At 44.7% G+C, this 26,304-nt stretch overlaps 1 protein-coding gene across 1 annotated transcript in view; it reads right to left on the bottom strand.

Moving 5' to 3' along the window:
* Positions 1–642: 642 nt before the first annotated feature.
* Positions 643–26,304, bottom strand: part of zswim6 (zinc finger, SWIM-type containing 6) — a 60,565-nt gene continuing 34,903 nt past the window's right edge. The window contains exons 5-14 of the mRNA XM_012869657.3: positions 26,002–26,181; positions 24,425–24,601; positions 24,186–24,332; positions 23,419–23,559; positions 19,799–20,059; positions 14,070–14,205; positions 11,759–11,916; positions 9,427–9,590; positions 9,270–9,351; positions 643–4,484 (exon numbers count right to left, since the gene is read on the bottom strand). Of these exons, the coding sequence (XP_012725111.2) occupies positions 3,622–4,484; positions 9,270–9,351; positions 9,427–9,590; positions 11,759–11,916; positions 14,070–14,205; positions 19,799–20,059; positions 23,419–23,559; positions 24,186–24,332; positions 24,425–24,601; positions 26,002–26,181 (2,309 nt within the window). The 3' untranslated portion in view covers positions 643–3,621. The remainder of the gene's footprint in view (positions 4,485–9,269; positions 9,352–9,426; positions 9,591–11,758; positions 11,917–14,069; positions 14,206–19,798; positions 20,060–23,418; positions 23,560–24,185; positions 24,333–24,424; positions 24,602–26,001; positions 26,182–26,304) is intronic.

Raw genomic sequence — 26,304 nt, 5'->3', positions numbered from 1 at the left:
TCTCATCAAAAATGTCGTTATGAATGGAGCAAATTACAGGACAGTCCTGGGAGAGAACCTGCTAGAGGCTGTAAAGGACTTGAGACTGGGGTGGAGGTTCAGCTCCTAGCCAGACGACACTGAGCATCACATCCAATCCTATTTATGAGGTTGAGTGGCTCAAAGCCCAGTTTAGTTCAGAATCTGTGGCAAAAACTTCTGTTCGGAGATGCTCTCCATCCAGTCTGAAGGAGGTTAAGATGTTTTGCACATAACTGGTGGAAAGTTTCCGTCTGTCACGGTGCAAAGCTGGTAGAGACAGACATGACACAAAAGACTTGCAACAGCAGAGAAAAGCGGTTCTACAAAGAGCAGCTCTTTAATTGTTAAAACATTTTGGAAACTATGTGTCATTTCCTGTCACGTCCCATTTTATGCAATAGTAAAATGCACACAGCAGTTGGTGGTTTGATATGAAACGGTGTGGGAGTTACCAAGACTCCTGCAAGGGACCGTAGCATACTTGTGACGTCAGCCCTTCTTAGGTTTTCTTTGATCGGTTTTCTTGTCCCTTTTCCCAGTCTCTTTGTTTCCCACGCATACTTCCTACCGCGAAAGAAGCAGAAACTAATAAAAAAATAAAATAAATAAAAGACACACAGATCCTCTCAAAAAACTAATTTAATCAGAACAAAAAGTTGATTCATTAACAAGTTTATAAAACAGTGATTTAGTTACATAAATAAATTGATCAGTGTATCAAATCTTCATATTCATGAGCATGTTGACATGGTCGTACAATCATTTACCTGACGCAATAAATAAAAAAGGAGCGATAGCCGTCTCTACACGAAGGCGCTACAAACAGACGACACCAGGAACAGGATGAGATGAGCTTTTTAAAGCACACAGCACTGAGCCAGTCCAGCTACAAAAAAAAAAAAAAAAAATCAAAGAGGCTGTAACACAAGTCCGTCGGCGGAGGAAAACAGTTTGGTACTTCCAACTCCCATTTGGTTCATTTAAAGCATTAAGACAAGGCAAGAGAGAGAAGGCTGGTCCTGTGAGTGAATACTAGAAAGAGACAGAAGCAGATCAGGTCGCAGAGGCGGAGAGATGAAAGTCGGGGGAACGTGGAACAGTCGAGGGCCGCTGCAGAGAGCAGCTTTGTGCCCTGCACAGAGTGGAGGCGGGAGAGGAAGAGGCGTGGACGTTACAGAGGGGCCGGGGCGTGCCGAGGAGACGCCCCCTGCAGCTCGGTCCGTGCCCGCAGGGCGCCGCGTCGCCCTCCTGGCGCAACGCAAGGCCAACGTTTACAAGTCCTACTGATATGTTTCTCTTTTTTTTTATTATTATTCAAAAACCCAAAGTACTGCAGCTTCAAGTATTGTGCCTTACATAGAATATTCTGTCATAAATTAGCTAACGTACACGTTTCGTCCCCCCCCCCCCATAATCAGACATATGCTTTCATATATACAGGACACACACAATGCTTTTGTTCTCTTCTTCTGTCTGCTTTTGGAGAGAAATCCCTGAGATTGTAGTTTGACAGCTTCCACGTGAGTGAGCGTTGACACTTCTCTGCGTTCCCGGCAGGAGCGGCCTGAACGCGGGGGGACATCGGGGAAGCCTGGCGAAACGGCGGCCAAATGAACTCTGACGCTGCTCTCGCTCATTTCAGCTTCGCCAGATGAACTCGGAGGGTGTAGGGTGGGGGGGTTAAAGGAGTAAAGCTGGATTGAGTTTTTTTTTTTTTTTGAAAAACAAAAAACAAGAGGTAATCGTCATTTTCAGATGGAGTCACTCCATTTGGTTTAAAGCCAGCTGTCTTCTCTTTGAGGCCGTGGGCGTTAGATGGGGTGGGGGGGGGGGGGAGCTGGAGGCGTTTCAGCAGCTGGACGACAACACTCTCCTTTTCATACACATAAAAGGTAAAGAAAGGAACATCCAGGTACCGACACCTCCTTTAAACCTTCAGGTCCTTATACATCCAGACCAGGGATCAGATGCAGAAACATCGTGTGTAATAAAGCCATGTCTACACCTTTTCACACACTTTTAAGGAGGAGAAAAAAACCCTAGCCCAGACATGTTTGAAATATGACTGACATCAAATCTAAGCAGTCCAGTTAGTCAGCATCTCATCTGAGTTAAAACTTAGAAGCCGATTTGTTCAAAGATCTTCGTTTGGATGCTTTTAAAGCTTCTACGTACATGGAGAAAGTAAGACATCTGTTGCTGTTTACACCAGGAGGTGCTGATTTGCACATGACAGAGGGAATGTAGTGTCTTAGCCAAATATTTTATTGCAGCAGTCCTATCGATGGACTGTCACTGCCCTCTATACCCAAAAAGGGGCTCAAATTGTCAGTGGAAACGGTAATTGATTTCATCAATATCAGGCAATAATATCACAACTAAATGTTTTCCTGATATTATGCTGCCATAGCAGGAAGGCTAAAGAAATAGCTCCAGGCGATAATATATAAAAAATAATAAATGCTATAATATTAAATAATAATAAAAACTGGTCCACAATAGAATGTCCCCTTGTGTCGAAAATTTGTTAGAGGTGATCAGATGGTGGAAAACATGCTAAACTCTTAGTTTAGGCTAAAACTGGGGAGGATTAACCGGAAATTAACCAAATTCTAAAATGTTAAGAGTGGTCTGCCTGTAATGCCCATAACAAGGATGTCCATTGACATCCAGCAACTGAGTCGATACTGCATCTAGGCATAAACACCTGATGCCATCAGCAGTTGACTTTACCGATTTCGGCACTGTAGACATTGTTAATGCATACAGTTGACGGGACGGGGGGAAAAAAAATCCACAAGCGCCCGAGTGAATGTGTGCAAGGAGATGATGGCAGGAGAACTAGCAATCACACCGTTTGTCTCTCAGAAGCTCCAGGATCAGGACCAGGCGGGTGTGCTTGGCTTCACGGCACTGTCTTCACCAGTGCAACGCCGTACTAGGGCCCACCATCTTGGGGCTGATGCGACCAGGAGCTGGCTATGACCGGAATGATCAGAAGTTTTATGGAGTGTCTATTTCTGTGTGGCAGCAACATGAAGCTCATTACCGTGAGGGCAATATTCTGACAAACAGTGCTAGGAATCACAGGGAACCTCATATTATATGCAGAAATTGACCCACAACACCACTTAGTACCCACGGTACACTGGAATAACATCATGTGATGTGTATGTTTCCTCTCAATGACTCTTTAATGAGTTTAACACTCCCACAAGGTGCTATAAAGTAACTATACTGGGGAATTGCGATGCAATTTATTATTTTTCACTCCCCTGGAAGGTGGAAGGTATTTCTTTTTCCAACTCCCTATCAACACACAGTTTCATGCATCTGCCCCCTGGTGTTGGTTTAAGGTTGTCTTTGAATCAGGATTCATGTCTCGCCTTCATCACTTTCGGCCTTTCCAACGCTAGAATGTCTCTGCTCATGCTCAGTACATTTCAACATTGCAGTCTTGTTTTTTGTTTTTTTTGTTGTTGGGTTTTTTTGGCCTTAGGACCTTGTTCCTCATGTTAGAGCCATTAGTCCTGAATCCCAACGGTAAGATTCCCACGAACTTTCTCTTCGGAGTCCGAGAACACGCTGAAGTCTGTTGGCTCAACCGAATCGCTCTCGGACAAGCATCATCAGCTTCTTCTTGCCCTTGTAGATCTGTTTCAAGTTGTCTATGAACTGCGTGAACTGGATGTGTCCGTCGTGCGCCATCAGGAACGTCTCCCTGGCCTTGCTGAGGAACTCGATGAACTCGCTGTAGTGGCGCGGGCTGATGTGCGTCAGCCGAGAGTGCGTCGTGTTGATGTACGCCCCGATGGTGGCGTCCAGCAGCTGCCGGAGCGGAGCCTTGTCCAGAGACATGGGCTTCACGGAGTTCCTGCGGCTGTGCAGGGCCACCATGCCCGGCGTCGTCAGCGTGCACCGCCGCAAGATGTCCGACAAGACGGTGGCGCACTTGACGCTCTTCACCACCAGGGGGATCACGGCCGCGAGCTCGTTCTTCCCCAGCGAGTGGCTGAGGGCGCACGCCCAGAGCACGTCGTTGATGGCCGGGTGCGTGTCTTGGTTGTAACTGAGGTTAAGGTGCGTCATGGCTAGAGTTGCTAGTTTGTACGCCCTCATGGGATAGCCGCGGTGCTCCATGTAGCGCGCTATTGTAAACAGCTGGGTGTAGTTCATTCCCGTGGCGGCTGCATCCAGTACAATCTGGTAGGCCGTCTCGAAGGCAATGTGGTCCTTCTCGCATAGCGTCAGGGCGGACAGGGCGCAGTTTTGGGGGTCCTTCATGGCACACTGCAGCGCCAGGGTGCGGGCGGAGTTGGCCAGCTTTTCCTGCTGGTTGCAGTCCAGATGCAGGCGGACAATGGTGCTGTTGGACATGATGGTGGTGGCCACCACGCTGGTGGCTTCGGTCGGGGTGAAGAGCGTGAACCAGTTCTGCATGATGTTGTCGAGAGCAAACACGCCTACGGACAGAGGGAAAGAAATGTTAGCGCCGAGCTTTCTTTTTTCATGCAGCTGGATTTGAATAGATTTATTTAGCAGATTTAACAGGTAGAGACTGAAGAGCCATTACTATTCAAGAATGTTATAGCACAACGTTTGGGGAAAAAACAAAGAACTTGTGATTTTTGTGAGAATAATACAAAACAAATGGATAATTTGATCAGTGTAGTTCTTGATTACATGTTCTTCGTTTTTTCATCTGCCTGATTTACTAAATCAATAAAGATTATTGCCACACAATTAAGGTATTGGTGAAGTACTTTTTTACTTTGTTAGAAACAGACAGATTTTATCTTGTCAAAAAGTCAACCGTGTTTGTTACCATCCCTCATGGTGTTCCTCAAAGCATATGCTCTGTTACTTTTCTTTTTTAATTTTCCGAAGGCTTCTTTAAAAATGGGAATGAATGAGTTCAAGGCGGAGCAGCAGAGAGCACCTTTGGCTCACTGATGAAATGTCCTTATTTCAAATCTCAGCCAGGGCCTTTCTGTATGAAGATTATTATGTTCACCACAAGCATGGATTCATTTTCTCCAGGTACTCCAGCTTTCTCCCACAGTCCAACAGCATGTATGTCTAAACAAAGGGAGATTCTTACTCAGTTTTTAATTCAAGTGTGTGTGGACATACTATAGCTAATACAAAACGTTGTCTTTTATTGTATTCTGTTGTACATGCTGATTAAGTTTCAGTAAATCTTAAAGGTGTAGTGGAGTATCTTCTCTTATCTGTTGGTTGCCCCACATGTCAATCATTGTGATGCACTCATCTAATGCCAGTGTGCGTGCTCGTTCCTTGCTAGTTTCCGCTTGCTGGCTAGGCATGCACACTTTTAATGTTTATGTATCCGGTTAGCTTAGCGGTTAGCTTCAGCGTTAGCCATTCATTGTAGCTCTGCTGCTCTCACCGTGTACTTTGAAAATGTCTAAGCGTCGCAAGAAGCAAACTGTCTTAAAAGGTAATGAGAAGAAGAAGAAGGCATCAGTGGAACGAAATAAGACCACAGTGGATTTGGGAGATTTTTTCCACATGATCCTCGTGAGGAGCAGAATAGCAGGTAGGATAATCTTATTCAAAAAGGGACTTGACTCTTGCCTACATTTCCAGAAAAATCATCCACCATACATTTAAAGGCACACTAACTAATTTTTCCATGGCGCTCCCCCTACAGGATATTTTGAAGATAACAGTCATAAATACTGGCTCCCCTCCGTCTCTGCACCCCACCAGCTACAGCAGACCGTTACGTTGAAAGCAGCTAGCAAGACGGAAAAATAGAGAGAAATGTGTGCATGCGGATGGATATAGACCGGATAGAGACCAGCGTAATGTAGCGTGGGTGAGTCTAGTTTTATATTTAGGGGAGGGAGGGGGACAAGGAAGAGGTGAGAGAGAGCGAGATGTGAACGAATAACGGCCGGAGTCACCGGCTTGCTGTCCGTAGCGCAGCGGGTCTATTTATAGCTCTGGAACTAGTTGCTTAGTTTGTTGATCCAAATAAGAGACGTCACGGTTAAAACAAGCTCAATAAACCGCAACCTGTAACTCACGAAATTTACCAGAAACAATCAAGCAAGACGTCGCTTATATTAAGCAGTCTATTGATGCCAATGGCCTTATACTGGGCTGCCGTAAAGCTGTTCGTCTTACTACAAAAACAAGAACAGAGCCACAAGACCGCCTCCGGGTCGGATCACAGAAAGCAGTAAGTGTGGTTTTTCAGCCAGAGACACTAGGGGGAGATGAGAGACCCCTCAATCATCTCAAACACTTACAGATTACCATCACAAAGACTTAGAAGAGGATATATTATGGTAAAAAATGTTGCTTAGTTGGGCTTTAAGACATCTTTTCATGTTTTGACAGCCACAAAAATATCCAATGCAGTGTCTATTTTTATTTTCCTTTTTCAAAATCCACTTGGACCTATAATTGTCCTTGGCCTCCCCCTTTTCCTTATTGAAAGATGCGATATAACAAACTTTTGAAAAATAGAATTATAGATGATGTTGTTGGTTCCCAAAAGCAATCGCACTGAACTGAGATTTAGAACAAACCAGAGCGAGCATCGGGTGAAACAAAAAATGGTGAGCAAGTTTTGACGCAATGCCGCCACTTTAACACAAGAAAACATTCATCACACAGACGTAACGGATGCTTTAATATAGTAAAAGACATAGCTGGAAACATTAGCAGAAGCACAACAAAGAAACATTTTTGTTATTCCAAAATTGCCCGAGTCTAATTAATGTAAAAAAAAACAAAAAAAAAAAAGGCTTGTGTTTTGTGAAAAAGAAAGGTCACTTAAATTAGTTTCCCAATGGATTTTTACCTTCCAGTAATGTGATTTTCTGTCTCTAATTTTCCGACCTTTGACGTGGCTCCGCTCTGTATCCCCAACTGGAATGTTCTGAATGCATCCATTCAAAGGGCCCCAGTCCAAACAGGGACTCCTTGTCACTCCCCTTACGTTCACATGAAATCATTTGGGAGGAGGGTTTCCCTCTGGACACAACTTCCTGCCCGCTTCAGGGAATTCCAGCAGGATCCGAGTCCAAACAAAGACCCACTTAATCAGGCAACAGCCGACAACTTTCCATAATTACCGCCCTGCCGGTCGTCTCTTGCCCTTTCCGAGAGCCCGTGCAAACTTGACTTCTAATGTGGCCGAAGGTCTGGCCTGCTGGTTCTTGAGAGCGCCTCATATCACAAAGCGTGTGCGGACACGAACAGCTTGAATTATTTCTTACTGGCTGTTTGCTTTTCACATCCCTCTGCAGCCAAAGGGCACGGTACGCTAGTTTGAGTTTGTCTTTCCAACGGTTTCCACCAAAATCAAACAGCAGCTGCGGCAATGCTCATATGACAAGTCAAAATAAAGCAGAAGTGATCCTACCCGTGTCAACAACCGGGTATGTGGCGAAATTATAGCTCACGACTTGGTACTAGGCATGTCAATTAAGTCCTTCTTACGATTTTATCACACATGACAGCAAAACATCAAAATGTTGTGGAGTCTAGTTTAAAGCCAGATAGTTTTTCAACCACAAAACAAACAATATAAAATTATGTATATTCTTTCAGTGCAAAACATCTGCTGTCAGTGGATTATTTTATTAAACAAATCAATAACCGCTGTCTCTTGTCCTGCAGGGTTTTATCCACAGCATTTAACTTCAGCAGCAACTCTGGGCTGAGACACATGAGAGAAAGTGTCTGTGTAGCATTAGCTCTAAGCGACTTTTTAGGGCCAAACAACATGTTGTTGTGACAAAGCTAACGGTAGACCACACTTTTAGCTCCTTCCCTTCACTGTTGCCATCTTTTATACAACCACTGTACAGCTTGCTAATACTAATGTATCTGTGTGACATAGTTGTTTGAAGAAAGGGGAGAGATGGGACACCCCCAGATCAACAATGCTGGTCAGAACAGGAGCAGAAATCATGTCCACTTGAATGCTGCCAGGTTTTGTTTTTTTTTTGTCCACTGTGCTGGAACATAGGCAGAATGAACATTGCACAGAAAGAGCGCTTCTAAAAGCATCTGTCCACAAAATGCAGTTCAAAGTTTTCAGCTGATCCAAAATGCTGCAGCAAGAGTTCTGATGAAAATCAACAAGATGGATCATATTTCTCCAATTTTAGCTTCCCTTCATTGGCTTCCTGTTAAATCAAGAATAGAATTTCAAATTCTTCTTCTAACGTATAAAGCCCTTAATAATCAAGCTCCATCATATATCAGAGCTCTGATTACCCCGTATGTTCCTAACAGAGCACTTCGCTCTCAGACTGCAGGTCTGCTGGTGGTTCCTAGAGTCTCTAAAAGTAGAATGGGAGGCAGATCCTTTAGCTATCAGGCTCCTCTCCTGTGGAACCAACTCCCAGTTTTGGTCCGTGAGGCAGACACCCTATCTACTTTTAAGACTAATGTTAAAACTTTTCTTTTTGACAAAGCTTATAGTTAGAGTGGCTCATGTTACCCTGAGCTACCTCAATAGTTACTACTGTCTACTGTCCTCTAGTAGACTTAGGCTGCAAAGCCATGGACAATGCAGACGACTGTCCACTGTGGCTCTACGCTCTTTCAGGAGAAGTGAATGCTGCTTGTTAAGACTTTATGCAATCTACTGGGTTTCCTTAGATACGACATTTTTGACCAATCTGTCTGTATGATTTGATTGAATTTGACTTTGTAAAGTGCCTTGAGATGTGTTGTGAATTGGCGCTATATAAGTAAAATTTAATTGAATCTGTAGGGTGCCGGCTTGTTTGATCTCCAAGCTACTGCTCTTAAACAACATTTCTCCTATACCTTAGATAAATCGTCACGTTAATGTTCATCTTATCAACTCACATTGAAGTTGGAGACTTTGGTATAACTACTTTCATTTTGAACTGGCATCTTAATAAGCATTCATGCATGAGTTCAGTTTCCATGCATAGCGTAATTGCTCTTCAGCACCTTGTACTCTATTTATTTATTTCCTTTCATGCCTTTTTATACATTTTCTGACGTAAAATTCATAACTCTTTATTTAGTAAATAAGGTGCTCTAAATCTTTTCAATGTGTTATTTTTCAACGTTTTTTTTATGTGACTCCTCACTCCATGATCATTTGACAAAAATGTGAGGAGCTTGATTGCTTCAGAAACAGTAACTCTGCAGGGTGGACCTCCTCCCTTCTGAACGGTGGCGTCCTCCTTTAAGGACGGACTTCTTTTCCTGGCTGAGACCAAACTCACCAACTTCAGTAGCACACGTGACGAGCCAGCGCACCATCTCCCTCCTCCGCCAGTTCAGCGTGGACAGGGTCAGTCTCATCACCTGCGGGACACAAGAGGTCAGCGGAGTCCGCGCGGCGTCTGACCGCGTGTGTTTTACCGTCCGGCCGTCGTTTACCTGGAGGCCCAGCTCCAGGGAGACCTTGAGCAGCGTGAGGTCCGGCAGGCTGTCCATCAGAGTGGCGATTTTGAAGGCGTCCTGAGCCAGCTTGAAGATGTGAGAGGATGAGTGGATGTTCTTCTGGATGGATTCTAACACCGTGTGGAGCTTGCAGGGGTCGCCTGATGACGCGGCACACAAAACAGGAACAGAGCGGGTGTGTTAGAGCACTTTGAATCTTCTCGTTACCGAAAAGTGCCACGGAAATAAACGCACTTTGACTTTGACGGCACGTAGCAAAACATTTTTTTTTCTCACAAACAGCTTTCGGCAAACTTAATTTGTCCGTTTTCAAAGGTTTCCTAACACCACCATCAGCTGCATCTTCACGCCTACATTCTGACGCGCAGGCCTGGTTTTCCTGTCGCCGGTGTGTGAAGAGTTGAATCGTGGCTGAACGGCAACATGTCGTCGCAGTCTTTGCACCCAAAACTTTCCGCTGACTAATAATGGAGAGGTTCTTGTTGTGAAGCAGCTAAAAGCAACTCTGTAATTTCACCATTTGAGTTAGAAAGTTACCAGCATGAAAAGGAAGAGGAGACACTCTAGACACAGTAGCTGGTCACCGTGGGAGCAGCGTCAGCTAGCGAGGACATGTTGTTAATTCACCATAAAACTTTACACATTATGTCCACCAACGTTTGGGGGTTTTATCGTGACCTTGTGTGGCAAACCAACACAAAGTGGTGGATAATTGCACATCTAGAAATCTGTGAACATCAACTTTCAAATCTTGCCAAAGACTCTAAGTTGGATTAATGCCGGGGCTTTGACTGGGCCATTCCAACATGTGAATACGCTGCGATTTAAACCATTTCATGTCGGCTCTAGATGAGTGCTTATGGTTTTTGTCCCGCTGGAAGGTGAGGTGCACCCTGGGTTTCTGGGGTTGACCTGTATTTTGCTCCATCTAGCTTCCCTTCCCTGCTGAGGAAATACGTCCACGCTTAAAGCACACCGCGTTTTGCACGTAGACAAGCGGACAATTCTGGCCCTCTTCGACCAGAGCACCTTCCTCCACATGGACGCTGTGTCCCCCGCATGGCTTGTGACAAACAAACAGGACTTCTTACTGCTTTCTTTTTGCCTCTCCTCCACAATAGAATGAATATTAAGTTTTGAAGGAAGGTGTCATGTTGACAGGTTTGTCCTGTCAACGGTTGTCCCATCAACAGATTCTTCCACCTGAGCTGTGGCTCTCCGCAGCTCCTCCAGAGTTAGCATGGATGACCCGGCTGCTTTTCTGATAGAAGTTCTCTCTGCCCAGCCTGATTGTTTAGGTGGGCGGCCATGATGGACTGAACAGAGCCCTGTGAGATGTTCAAAGCTTGCCGTACGGGTATATAACCTAACCCTGCTTTACCCGTCTTCTGTGCTCCTTGGTCTTCATGATGCGTTCTGCTCTCCAATGCTCTCTAGCTAACTTCTAATGCCTTCAGAGAATAGCTGGATTTATACGGAGGTTAAATTACACTAACTGTTTACTAACTGGGTGGCTTCTCGAGGCCGTTGGTAGCTCTGGGTTCATGCAATCCAACCCAACATTATTTATAAAGCACTAAATTACCGAAGGGATCAAAGTACAGAAAAAAAAAACATTTAAACCAGGGGTCTTCAACAGGGGGTCCGCGACCCCTAGGGGGTCCGCGGAGGTACTGCATGGGGGTCGCGAAAAATTTTGGTTGATTAGACATTTTTTTATACCCCCCCCCCCCCTGCAATTTTGTTCCACTAATTGAAATGTCTTTAAATACACATTAACATGAATTCAACACACTGTAGTAAACAGATAAACCACCCTGGCCACCCTACTCACTGTGCCTCGCACATGTTTAAAATAAAAACATGAATATATGAACCTGTGTATTATTTGAGTATTTTAGTATTGAATGCACAATAACAAGGTAGATTTACACGTGGCACTATAGGACCAGTTTGATATAACACAATTTATACAATATATATATAATTAGGGGGTCCCCGCTCCATCTCGCCATCAGTTTGGGGGTCCTTGGCCTGGAAAACGTTGAAGACCAATGATTTAAACCATTAAAAATGCTATAGTAAGGAAACAAACATAAAATACAGAAATGGAATATAATTAAAATACATTAGCGGCCAGTCAACAAAGTACTCATAAAATAAGCAGAAGCTAACATCAGCTTGTCACATGGTGTCAAAGGCGAAGAAATGAGTTTTAAGACGAGATTTAAAATCAGACAGTGATGTAGCCTGTCCACATCATAACTACATGATAGTTTTGGTTGGTGACTGAAGATGCCGTGCGTACCTTTAGCAGCGGTGAGCATGGTGGAGGCCAGCTCACACTGCTGGCTCTCTATGTGGCTCAGCGTGAACCAGCGAGGGTAGCGGTTGGGCACCACCGACACTATGTGCTGGGGCCGAGACAAGTCGGCAGAGGGGGCCGCGGACTCGAGGACCGGCAACCTGAGAACAGAGGAAAACCTTATTAGTTCCTTCTCAGATCGACACTCGCAAAAACACTCAGTTTCTTCGCTCGCAGCAACATTTTATGGAAGGAAAGAAGCTATCAGGGCGCAATGTTTCCTTCAAAAGGATCAATCGATAGCTTTCCTTTGTGCATCCGCGCACCTGAGCTCAGGTGGATCTTAGCCTCAGGCTGCGAACGCTGAAAAACGGATGGGTTTAAAAATAACAACTCGATTTCTCTCCGCCCCCAAATCGCAGCGCAGCTCCATCCAGCTCAAGCTGCTGGAGTTCAATAAGGCTCCCTTTTTTTTTTTGTGTGTGTGTACTCCAGAAAACAAAACATCAGTGCAGTTTAATATAGGCCAGAGAAGCGGTCAGGGAGAACACCAACGGCGTTTATTCATTATTCACACGCTTTTGTAAAAGTGCTTCTCTGCAGTGTTCAATTATTCAGTGAATATTCCAGCAAAAGGAGGTTTTGTCATTAAACAATGTCTCGGGCAGCTTGTGGATCAGCCTCCACGCCCGCGTCAGAGCCGAGAAGACTTACAGGAGGGAGTGGGAGCCCAGGCTTCTTCCTGTCGTCACATGTAGGGCTTGTCACAAGTTTGTGTGCACTCATCATCGTTTTAGGCTTTTAGTGATGCAATTCAGGATTTTTTTTTTTCCACCCAGGGTGGAGCGATAAGACAACGATTAACTTCAATGGCTCTTAGAAACAAGAGTGGGAGGGGGGACTATGCTGAATGTATGGTGGATTTTTCCCTGAACCAAACAGGATCTACGTTATTCATACATTTTGACATTTATCCCTGCAGACGTTGCACTTCAGCCACATTGGTTTTCTGGAATAACTCCGTCCACTCCTCCTATCAGAAATGGTGCTGGTCATTTAAAATGGCTGGTTTCCTGGCAAGGACCCAGGCCTCGTTTCCACCGTTGGTCTGGAGCCGAGAAACGACGCTCGGCAGCACTGTCAGCAGGGGGCAGTACAGGCAACACTGGCAAAGTACGCTCCAGGAAGTCCCAATTTATGATTGTGAGGTTGAAGTGGAAACTCTTGACTTGGAAAGTGAGAGGCCGTAAGGTGGGGGTCAAACTGGAGGGGCGGAAACCACAGGTTCAGTTGAACTGGTGGAAAATGGTTTGAATTAAATGGTGATGAAGATGACGAACTGCAAGAAGAGTTGCCAGAAGAAATGGTGAGAAATGAGTATGACAGAAAGTCCAGCGAGCGGTATGTCTATTACAGTGGGGGATCAGTGGGCAGGGGGGTTTCTACCCCGTTCTTCCATCAGTGGGTATAACATGAGGCTGAATCAGTTCTGTAAATGAAAGAACGTGTGGAAATTCAAAGCAACTAAGACAGTCAACTGTGAACGTAGACTGCCACCTACGCAGCATAGCATTATCATTCCAGACCAAATTACAATGAATGACCCCACAAGACATTTTATTCCAATGGCTTGTTTGACAGTGGTGCAAATTGCACAATATATTGCAAGTTAATTGTTTCACCACTTCACAGCACCCAACCTCATTATTGCGAATAAAGCGTCTTGGACTGCTATATCTATATTTTAGCTAATTCTAGTACCTGGCATTCAATAAATGCATGTTGTTGAGATGTAAATAATGAATATCGTTTCGGTTTTTACTCCAGCTGCATGACTATCTGACTGCAGTCAAACGGAGGAAGAAATATGCTTGTTAAGTTCTGTTAAGTATCTGGTTCTGTCAGCGTGACACTTACCAGCACCACCTTATGTCACGCTTTACTGAAACTGTCCAGCATTAAGTAAAAAGTTGCTGACGGAACAAACAGACAGGATTCCCTTTTAATGCGTTTATAATACCATGGCCTTTAAAACGGCATCTGTTGACGCCACTGAATATTTCAGAAATAAATTCTGTCAGAGCTAAGATGGTACAATGAAGTACAGCCAATAACAAAATCCTGGTCTGTGCTTCTCTAAATATGTTGGGTTTGGGAGTGATAACAGATCTTTGAATACTAATTAATATTCGTCTAAACAACATTTTGAGAAGAAGGCCACCCATTACGACCTCTGAGCTGCTCAAGTTCAACCCGACACCTTCGTTTGATTCCTCCCTGAGACTTTGAACTGATCGTCGGCGTCGTCACTCACCTCATGGCCCTCAGTGCAATTCTGTACGCCAGCTCGGCGTCGTGAGGTAGCAGGGAGGTGAAAAGATACTTGGCAAACGTGTGCATGGGGACGCTCTCTCTGTAGAGTATTTCCCCCAGACCGCCGTAAGGACCAGCTGGAAGACACAAGACAAACAGCGTGAGTCAGCCGGGGATCAGCGAGGACTTCTGGGACGAACAACAGCAGAGGACGCCCGGAGACGATGCACGGGCATGCACGCGGTACAGAAATAATAAGGGAATCAGGGCTCAGTTTCACAGCAGGTCATTTCTCAGAAAAGAGGCGATGTCTATTCATGGAGAGAGATACAAATTTGAGGTCGAAGATATTAATAAAGTCAATAGACAGGCCAAAAACAGCAGCATGGTAAGCTTCTTGACTACATTTCTAAAGAACAGGAAGTCGTAGTTTCCAGCAGTTGTTACGTAAATATTGAAAATGAAAGAGGTCATATGTTGGTTGATCCGTTTAACTGCTAGTGATTCCAGATTTTTTTTTTTTTTTTTAAGTTCGGCTTTATTCTCCTGCCTGGTCATTTTTTTATTTTTTTTTTGCATTTTTAAAGCAAGCGCTACATGAAAATAATCATTTAAAATGATGAGCAATCTAAAAACAGCACAATATTATCATTTATAGTCGGTGTTACTCAGAAAAGACAAACAGTCCATTCTCTCCTGCAGTCGAAGACTCGTTTTCTGGGATGTTTATTAATTTGATACAGTTTTTCTGAGAAAGAAAAAGAAAGCGTCTCATAACAAATGCTCATGGTTTATTAGGAGGGCTGCATTTTGGTCTCTCAAAAACAAAAAAAAACATATGAAGAAACTAAAAGCAACTGCACAGTAGTCTATGGCTCAAAGACGGAAGAACGCTGATATCTACCCAGGACTAACGCTGAAAGCTCCTAAAGTTCCCTTGGAAACCTAGAGGAACAAACTGAAAAGTTTGTTCAATTGGATAAAGATGGGAGGAGTATGGTCTGTTTGTACAAGTTCCCCGTTTCCACTTTTCTCTGAAAGGAACGTACCAGCCTGACCTCGGCTTGCAGCTTTGCTGCTGCTGAACATGCAGGACGTTTGGAACGGTGTTCACTGGAGAGGAGGCCAGAGGAGAGCTGTTTGGCCCAGATCCACAGCACCAAGAACTGCGTATCAGCAGCAACGCCTCATACCAACTATAGAGAACGGTGGTGGAGGGGTGATGGTTTGGGCTCCTTCTGAAACCACAAGACCTGGGCAACTTTCACAGTCACTGAGTCAACCATGAACTCATCTGTCAATTAAGATACTTTAACCTGTCTGTCATCACAGGACGAGTCGGCCCAACATTAAAGTGATGTTGAAAAGAAGAGGGGAGCCGAACTTCCTTCATATTAATGTGAAGTGCTGATGAAGTCATGCAGAAAACGACTGTCAAGGTATGCAGAGGTCTGATATCCGGCCACTCTGTCGCTAACCGCCATGTTGGGAGGCAGAATCTCTTTAGAAACGACTAAATTTGACTGCCGAGGAGCATTGATTTTTATTTAAAATTTTATTTTATTTTTTACAAAGCTTAGAATCATTCCGTGTTGTGAGGAAGGATGTTCCGACCAGGCAGGCAGTTCGGCAAACATGGTGTATTAAAACTGTAACACTGTCGGACGCTAGAACCGTCTATTTGTTTTGTGTGTAGGCACTCTCCGTGGTCACCAAGTAATTAACTACGCCGCAGTGAGCTAGCGGAGGCAGCTTGTCCGCGTCGCCTGATGTTTTTCAGTTCTCTAGCTCATACGGGCCGATCCTGACAGCGGCGTTTTGTGGATGTATCGTTCTCTTGGTCAAGAGTATCAAAATACTTTATATTTGTTTGTCTTCAAGCCGGGATGATCGTGGTTGCCTAGCGTTACCTAGCCTAGCATCGCGTTTCCTACCAACATGGCAGTTTAGGGGTGTGGACCACTTCCGTTTCAGACGTGTGGGAACCATGTATCGCTGCTAAAGGCGGCCCTGAAAGCTATTGGATTATGGGTCAATTCATTTTGGATTGATTTGTTTTAACAAAACACTTGTGTGCTTTTGCACGCTCAAGCTTAGATGTAAATAGTTTTGGAACCTGGTAAAGACTACCTGATTTGTAGCATGTCCTGACACATAAAGCCCTATAATTGAAAAGGGGTGCACTTCCTTTTCTTTTCTTTTTTTTTTAACCAACACTGTTTAAGTTAACACAAGCAAGCAACAGTGTGGTTCTTGTTTAACTTCACCTGCCTTTGCACTGTGTTACGACCGGAAACAAGGTCAAGCTTGGGGTCGACACACCGCACTAGTTAGTGGGACTTGTGTTTTTGACCAAAACAGACACTTCCTTTATCACCCATTGTCTAAAAGTAAATAAAATGCCCTCCATTTCAAGCCTTCCCTCAGTAATATACTAGCAGGGACCACCTGTGGGCGTCCCCCTCGTAATCACAGCCAACCAGGGATAACCACGCCTCCTGCATGGGGCTGACCGTCTCCATCATTAGTGGGATTGGGGGCAAAGGAGCCTTGAACCATGACGAGCCACAAGCTTTTTTTAGCCCCTAACTGCACACAGGCAGACGCACAATGTCAGCAGCCGGGCCGACAAAGAAAACAATACTTTCACGTGTGAGTCGAGCGTCGCAAACACTCAGAGCGTAAATGAACGAACATGGGGAGCACTGAGTGCACGCTGTAGCGCACAGAGGCCATTCAGCCCTGCACACGCTGACAGAACACGCCGTTAAAGCACAAAAAGCCGGCGGTTCACACTGGGTGAAAAGAACCAAAGAACATGATAGAAAAGGCTGATAACATGCTCATATGTGTGCAGCACATCATGACTGAGCCTAGATTAGCGTTGCAACTAGAAACTATAGCATTTTCTATTCATTCATCCATCTATTGTCTATACTCGCTTATCCGTGCAGGGTCCAGGGAGGGGGCTGGTGCCCATCTCCAGCGGTCAGTGGGCGAGAGGCGGGACAAACAACCAGGACAGGTCCTCAGTCCATCACATGCGCTCACACACCCTCACACTGATGGGCGACTTGGAGAGACCGATTAACCCAACAGGAAGCCGGTCACATGGGACCAATGCCAGGGTGACACTTCACTTCAGCAGGTCAATGAAGGATTACTCTTACAGTCTTAAACATGCAGAGGTAAATTAAAGGTATTATGTCATAAAAAGTTTCAATTGACAAAAAAAAATGTCTGCACAAAGAGGCCCCTTACATGTTGGTTTATATTTACAGGTCTACTTTCTGCACTTTCCAGGTTTCCATGTCAACAACACGCTCATTGAGGCAAAGTTAACAAAGCAGTTTGCTCCATTTTTGTTTATTTGCAGTTGCAGGGTAGACCATAAAGGGCTCTTTTGCAGCTGTCCTCTCTCTCTACCACGAACATAGCAGGAGGAGAGGTGATCAGACAAAAAGAAAAATACTTGCAAGCAGAAAGCTCCCCGTTCCTACGAAATCTGGGCTCCCCTTTAGAACTAAAAGTAATATCTGTGTCACAAAGTATCCCCCTCAGGAATGGTCTTTCTAAATCCAAAAATGATAGGATTGGTTTTCATGCCCTGCTGTGGATTACAGAAGCCAGTTCTTCAGCATCAACATTAGTACGAGCTTTCAGCAGGCGGTATTTCCCCCCCCCCCCCCCACACAGTCAGGATGACTGACGTTCTGGGCTCTGGTCTGTCAGGACCCAAAGCAATTCCCTCCTTGTTGTAATCTACATACATTTACATACATAAATAGAACCTAAATACATTTAAATGTGGGATCAGTGACAGGATGCAATTTCCTCGAGAGGCACCTGTCAGAATATCTCTTTAAGAACTATAATGCAATAAGATATAAGAACAACAATGGCAGTGTTTTTTTCTAGCTCTCCTGCCCTGATCACTCCTCAACCCTGGATTCTAGAGGCAGAAGGGACGTCAGACATGTAAGAAAACAGCTCCTGTAAAACCCAATGTCTGTAAACAAAGTGAATACAGTCATATTTCTCCAATTTTAGCTTCCCTTCATTGGCTTCCTGTTAAATCAAGAATAGAATTTAAAATTCTTCTTCTAACGTATAAAGCCCTTAATAATCAAGCTCCATCATATATCAGAGCTCTGATTACCCCGTATGTTCCTAACAGAGCACTTAGCTCTCAGACTGCAGGTCTGCTGCTGGTTCCTAGAGTCTCTAAAAGTAGAATGGGAGGCAGATCCTTTAGCTATCAGGCTCCTCTCCTGTGGAACCAACTCCCAGTTTTGGTCCGTGAGGCAGACACCCTGTCTACTTTTAAGACTAATCTTAAAACTTTCCTTTTTGACAAAGCTTATAGTTAGAGTGGCTCATGTTACCCTGAGCTATCTCTATAGTTGTGCTGCTATAGGATTAGGCTGCTGGAGGACATCAGGGTCTAATTTTCTCACTCTACTGAGTTCTCCTACTGTTCTCCAATTATGCATTACGTGTTGTCATTTCTGCTTTTAACTTTTTGTTCTCTCTCTTTTTCTTCATAGTAGGTACACCTGGTCTGGCGTTCTGTTAGCTGTGACATCATCCAGAGAAGACAGATCACCCGCTATTACCATCTAATGTTGAACAGATTACTAGATCAATGTGTGCTTCTGTGCTTTTCGTTTCTCTTGTTGTGTCTCTGCTCTGTCTTCTGTAACCCCAGTCGGTCGAGGCAGATGACCGTTCATACTGAGCCCGGTTCTGCTGGAGGTTTTTCCTTCCTGTTAATGTGGAGTTTTTCTTCCCACTGTCGCTCCATGCTTGCTCAGTATGAGGGATTGCAGCAAAGCCATGGACGATGCAGACGACTCTCCCTGTGGCTCTACGCTTCTCCAGGAGTGAATGCTGCTTGTCGGGACTTTGATGCAATTAACTGGTTTTCCTTATATAGGACATTTGACTTTGTAAAGTGCCTTGAGATAACACGTATCATGAATTGGCGCTATATAAATAAAATTGAATTGAATCGAATTGAATTGAATGATCAAACTGGCTTTAGCATCCTATACATCCCATCCTCAAGTCTGCCGGCAACACCATGTATGGTGCATTCAGTTATTGAAAATTCAGTTGTCAGCCAGCTGGCTGCCACTCTGAGCCACAGAAGGTGGGAAAAAACCACCCGATTCCATTCGCCAGCCTATTTCTAGGGACATCTCTAACTTTCTCTGTAGCACTGTTTAAGAAGCACCTCATTGTTTTTGTGTGGTTTTTGAACTAGATGCTCCTATGCGTTTTATTTTAGCTGAACTGCTCAGGAAATGTCTGCCTTTCCAAAAGCACCCAACACCGAGATCTAAAAACTCAAATAAATGAACCCAAATAAGGTTAGACAGCGAAAAAGACGATTCATGCATCTGCTGAGTATTAGCATGCAGTCCCTGTAAATTATCCCCTAGGTTAGGTGACAGATTAGTCAATGACAGAAATGCAGTTCTAAAAATATAAGTTAGCAATGACAAATTTATTAAACATATTCTCTGAAACAGGAGTTGCAGCTTTTCAACCCTGAAACAAGCAACTAGTCGGACAAACTGACACATGTTGAGTCCATTCTCGTACCACCACTTACTGCTGTTGCAATAATTTAGGAATATTCAGCACATTACTCACTTGACACACACATATGTGTTAAAAGGAAATGAAATGCACAAGGACAGCAGATGCTGCAACTGTTTCACTGACCCTCTAGCAGTAATGTGGCCTGCTTCCGGAGGATCTTCACCAGCGTGTCGTCCAAGTCCACTTCCTGGAGCTTGGCCAGTAGCTGCTCCTCGTTGCGACACACCTTCTCCTGGGCGTAAAGGCCGTCTGGCATCACCCTCTGCTGCCCTAAACCAATCAGAGCCGTCTCCACAGCCAGCGACACGAACGTCTCGCCGTCCTCCAGGAAAGGCAGAGGCGTACAAACGGGATTCTCCGTCCTCCGGCACGAGCCCGAAGAGCCTGACGGGGGAGAGGAGGGAGGAGGGGGAGTGAGAAGGGTGACTTAGCAAAACACAAATGTCCCCTCTGGGATGTGCATTGAGCCGAGTATTGATAAATCTATTGATCCTCTCATTCATTCGCGTGTTCCTTTTTTTCCCCCCGTGCATGTCCTCCTGGGATCAGTAATCATGTGTTTTAGAGGTTTAATGATGTCTAGGCAGACCTCACCGTTCGTCCCGGGGGAGCTGACGGTCCCTGAAGAAAAGGCCCTCTCATAAACACTTGCACAGGCGAAAACAACGGCTTTAATTGAAAAGCTCTACAGTTATGTCCACACAAAAGGACTCCAACAATGGTTTGGATACAGCTGAGTCTTCAACATGTTACAGGTTTTTATTCTAAACTGATTATAGATTTGTTTTTTAACCCATCTACTCAGTAATTAATATGTATGTATGTATGTATGTATGTTATATATATATATATATATATATATATATATATATATATATATATATATATATATATATACACACACACACACACTGGTAAACTGAAGTAACTGGACTGTGAAAAGGCTAAAATCTCAGTATATGAGATCAAGGTCTGAAATCAAAACTCGCCAGATGCCAAATGCGAGTAAACTTTCTGATTGCTGAGTAAATTTCAGAAGCTGCCATGCGGCGAATAAATGTTTGTACCAGATAAGTTGTGTTTTTCTGTCATTTGTGTCGAGGCTTCTTTATGTTCCTCTGCTGCCTGCTCATATGACAACAAACACACACAAACACTCGCACATGTGACAGGAGAACGGCAGCAACTACGTCATGTCCGTTTGCTAACAACTAGCATTTAGCTCAGGCTAATTACGTAGCGGGATTATGCAGAGGTATTTAGCAGGACTCAGTCAGACTTACTTTGGCCAGTAAAAAATATGCTTGGCCGATTGATTTTTACGTCTACTGGCCAACTTGGCCGGTGAATCAGTTCATTTCACACAGTCGAGTTCAGAATCCTGCAATTGAACCATTTCCATGATTCAGGTGTGTTGAAGTGAATACATATCAAAGGCTACGTTCACACTGCACGTCTCAATGCTCAATTCCGATGTTTTGTTTTTTTTTTGCTGAAATCGGAAATATTTTGACGTGGCCGTTCATACTGCTATTAAATGCGTACGCAAATCATACTTCTGCCTGAACGGCTCAAGACCGCAAAGCGGCCCGCAAGCGCAGATTACAGAAGATGTCACACGGCAGCGCACCGTTTACGGAAGTAATGGTGACGGTAATTGTTTCTAGGAGTGTTAAATAAGGTTTTGTTAAAAAAAACAACTCGGTAAAAAAAAAACTGATCTCTCGTTATTAATAGAAAGCTGTGGAGCAAGATGAAGGTAAGAAGACAGCTGTCAACAATGGTCTTTAGTGGAGTGCCAACATCAGACAATATAGCAATATCATGTTTTGCTAATATGGAGCAAAATCCCCTCAAGAATCACTATTCTTGTTAATTGCACTTCTGCTTTTTCAACCCTACTTTTTTCTTCCGCTCCGCTCTCCATTACCATGCTTGGATAAAGCAGTCTGAACAGCCAGCTTAATCATCGATGACTTTTTTTTGGCTTAGGGTGTCAAGTCAGCACTCTTCCCCATGACTCTGTAGACCTCCATGAAAAATCACAGATTTTCTTACGCAATAAGCATGAGCCAGAAAAGAAACTGAGAACCTGACATATTGGTTTTTATTAGCTGTGTGTCTTAGTCATTAAAAAATTACAAAAAATAAATGAATGGACCAGATCCAGATCCAGCCATGTACGCCAACTCCTAATAATATTTAAACTTTTGAATTGAACTGCTAATATACCTAACTTTTCAGTGATATTCTATTTCATTGATGCACCATGTGACCTGGAAGGAAGTGATGAAAAATCCTGATTCTGCCATTATTTTTCCCATCTATGCAGCTCTATCAAATGCAGTCAGTGGGCTTCTCAGCCTCCCAAGTCCTTCACTGTTTTTTTTCTCCACATTTTTCCCTTTCTGAAATTTATTGGAGGATGCTGACAAGTAAGGAAGTAAGTCAGCGAGGGACAAACTCCTTTAAATGCTATTTAGAGGGAAAGCCAACATACAACCATAAATTTGAAGACTTAAGACACTGCATGACCATTCTGACAGCATATCCAAACTATCCAGATCGAGCGTTCAAGGCCTGTAGAGACGTGATGGACTTGAGAGCCCTCTACGAAATGTTCAAAGAATTTAATAAATGAGAGATTTTACGTCTTCTTCCAAAAGCATCCTATGTTTCAATTTGACATGAATAAGAGGGGGGAAAAAAACAACGTTTTACCGTGTGGAGACAGACTCTAAACCGGCCATTAAATCAAAGGGGACCTTGAGTGGAGAGGGGGGGCTTTCTGAATTAATTGTACCTTATACCAGAGAAGCCAGCGGAGGGCTGGTGTGACGTCCTGTCTGGCTGTGGCATGTTGAAATTCGTCTGGCTGAGCCCCCTGCATAATTAATGGCTTTTAATTGGAGTGTTTTTCCTGCCACATTTCTTATTCATGAGCCGTTATTGGAGGATGACTGCAGGCCAATCAGCACGTCTGTGTCATCTCTGCTGATTACGACCCGAGGCCCTGCAGCCCTGACAGCAAAGGCGCATTCGCTGCAGCGCGACGGTGTGCTCTGGATCTGCAGTGAAGGAAAGCAGCTCGAGTCCGCCAACTGTAGATGTAGCCGTTACAGCAACACGGAGGAGTCGTGGACCACATTTCTTGACAGGGCTCTTAAAGAGGCGGAATTTCTTGTCATTTTCTAATTTGTTTTCAGTGCAAATGGACCGAGAAGTCGAACCGATCAGAAAAAAGCTGCCTTTTTTCTGATCGGTTCACATGTCATTCCTACTGTAAGCTCTGATCGCGCTAACCACAACAATCTTCAGAGTGGAAGGTGCTACTGGGGGAAGAATGCTAAACACACATTTGCAGTATCAGCAGGGAAGCACAAAAGGTTCAGACGGCTTTTAGAAGAGAAACTGTACATGCACACAGCAGAGAGTGAGACTTCTGCGTGTGCAGGATTTCGTACTTTGCAGTTTTGGTTGTGTGTGTGTTGTTTTTTTTTTAAAACCACCTGCCACAAGACTTCCAAGACTGGAGGAACTCTTCATTTGCAAACCTCGCTGACGTCTCGTGCTCACTCGGTTTGCCAAACAAGAAGTGCGATCAAATTCTGCCTATTAGATCTAAATAAGCTGGTGAGGAGATATCAACAGTCAAAGATGACATGAGGACTTCCACTGTTTTGCCATCTGGATATAAAGAAAGAAGCATTGAATATCTTTACCGTTAATCTCTGTGGACCTACCTGAGAAGTCGAGGGCGGCGCCATTATCCCTCCCCCGTCCCGTCTCCATGAGGGTGGCGAACAGAGTCCCAATGGGGTCCAGAGGGTGGCCCACCCAGCCCTCCAGGTTGGTGACGGATGTTACGCCTCTGTGGAGCAGCTCTGAGGGAACATGAGCCCAGACAGCTGTGTTATCGCAGCATTACGCCGAGGAAAACACACCGCCTGATCATAATCGTGTATAATCTACGTGTTCTGATTGCTACTCAGTTTGGACAGCTTAGAAAAGTCAGAAGGAGACCAAAGAGTCCAGAGTTGGCGGCGACATAACTGAGACCAGAGAGAGAGGCTGAACATACAAATGATTGAGTTCTAAAAGATCCAGCTGCAGCTTCAGCACCTAGGCACTGGATTTTATTCAGGGGTGTCAGAGTAAAGGAGGCTAAACTACATAATTCACGCCAAACTTACCAGGTTTTTATTTGTGAAAAAATGTACCAGTTTCTTTTACCTTCACAAATAGGCAACTTTTACTTTTTAAGTGGCGTAAAATCACAAATGCAACATTGCAGCTTGCCGAGTATTGAGGTGCTGCTGATAACTCTGTAAATCTTACGTTTTAAAAAACAACAACATTTCTTTCATGTCCTCCAGCTGACCTCCGCTGACGCCAACCAAACACACCAGCAGGACTTTGATTTTCATTCGAGCCGCATGTTTTGCCTCCAACGGGGTCCAGAGAACAACCTTTAGCAATCAAGAGCCGCATGGCTGGAAGGCAAACCGACCTTTTTTATGGCAGCGGAACAGCTCCAGCTGCTTCTGCTGTTGTCTCCGCAGCGTGTTGACGATGGCGATGGCCAGCCTGAGAGCCTCTTTGGGGTAGCCGTGTGACCGCAGGGCGTCCACTCGGGCGCACGCCGTGGGGACGTGTTCTGCAGTCGGTGAGGAGAAGGCATTTTTAGTTTCTGCGTCTTCCTCTTTTAATCTTTACCCCGTTTTAAGGAAGATCCGCGGCTCCCCTCACCGTGCCACAGGGGCCACCCTCTGGAGTCAAAGAGGGAGCTGTCGAGGTTGTCGTGGTAACAGTAGTTGTTGTAGTGGTCCTCGGTGATGATGTGCTGCAGGTGGGGGTCCTGCCAGTGCAGGTCGCAGGCCTCGATGGCTCGCGTGAAGACGGTCCGATGAGGCCGCGTCAGAGAGTCTGCGGAACATGAAATTAGAAAAGGGGTTAAGGGCCTTCAGCCAGAACAGGAACTTTAGTAACGCCCATACAACGTGCCTTTCAAAGTAGATCCTTTATTTAAACCGACTTCATAACACAAGTTTGCAAGAAATTGGCCCTGAAAGTGCCAACAGGAAGCGTTAAGACCCAAACAGCCATAGGTAATAGTGCAGTTTGCTAATATGCATGCAAAGTACATTTCTGCATTTAATGGCCCAGCAGAGTAACTGTGGCAAGACTTACACTGCAAAAAGGGAACTTAAAGTAAGTAAAATTTCCTTAAAATTAGTATATTTTTCCTTGATTTGAGCAGCTAAATAAGACTATTTGCCAATGGAATGAGAATTTCCAGCCCTAAAATAGGATAATTAGATATCCTGCACTTGAATTAAGATGATAGAGATGAATTGTTCTTATTTTAAGTACAAAAATCTTATTCCACTGGCAGATAGAATGATCTACCAGCTCAAATCAAAGAAAAATACGCTAATTTCAAGAGGATTTGACCTACTTTTAGTTCCCTTTTTGCAGTGTAAAAAGTGACTGGTGCTCCTCATTCCTTCCCACTGAGTTTGAGCTATTTAGCAAAAATGGGCAAAACAAGCAACTAGAGTTATACTCCTCAAGACTCGCGTCTGAGCTGTAAATGCACCACAAGCTCTTTCTAGGCAGGGCATGAAACGTTTATTTATATAGTGTCACCTTGGTGGAAACTGAACACAAATGCACATCCTACTTTTTAGTTTCCTTGCTACAAAAAAAAAAAGAAAAATCACGCGTCATTCTTCATCCTCTCCATGCTTAAGCGCCACCATGTGTCAGTCAATCAGATCCGACAAAATACAATGAATTTGTGGTTGTAACGTGGCCAAAAGGGAGAACGTTCAATGGCTTTCTATACCGCCACAACGCGCTGTACCTATGTCCTGTTTGCATTTCAAAGACATTATAGGAACACAGTTGTAAAATGTCAATATGACACAGACTGGATAAGAACATAGGCGGTAATAAAAAAAAAAATAACCCTCTTTTCTTCATACGAACGCAGAGAAAAAAGACTTTCTCTGATTTAGTGGAGGCAAGTGAAATAAGAAAAAGGCAGAGAAAGCGGCAGCACCTCCACTGTGTTATTAGGCTCATTCTATTAGCCACGCTGAAAGGGTAATAAGGCTTGCAGGCACTGAGATTGAAGCAGGGAGACTTGATTAAAAGAGAGGGGGAGGGTGAAGACGGCGTTACTACAGCAGCAGAAGGAAGGGAGGGAGGAGACGCCGCACGAGGGAGCGGGCTGATAAGGCGGCATGTGAGCGAGAGGGTGGAGATAAGACAAAAGGACGGCCACGTCCTCTGCATCCGCTGCACGCGAAGCGTCGCCTCACCTGGATTGCCGGCGGGGCCCTGGGGCAGCGCGTTGGTCAGATTGATCAGCTCGCTGCCGTGGTTGCCGTCCTCCAGGGGACACACGTCCACGCCGTTCCACCTGCGGAGCTGCCGGAGCCACGCGGCCTTCTGCTCGGCTTTGCAGTGAGGGTTCAGCACGATGCACATCCACAGGGCGCCTGCACACACACACACGGCCACAGGTCACACACACACACACACACACACACGCCGCCTGGAGACGCGCCGCCAAACACGCGGCAGACTGCTCTGACGTTTCCTTCCAGCTCCTTCAACGCAGA

Source organism: Fundulus heteroclitus, chromosome 8, assembly GCF_011125445.2.
Source record: "Fundulus heteroclitus isolate FHET01 chromosome 8, MU-UCD_Fhet_4.1, whole genome shotgun sequence".
NCBI classification, from domain to species: Eukaryota; Metazoa; Chordata; class Actinopteri; order Cyprinodontiformes; family Fundulidae; genus Fundulus; species Fundulus heteroclitus.
The sequence above is the reverse complement of the archived record's forward strand: the minus strand, read 5'-3'. Positions and strand labels throughout refer to the sequence as shown.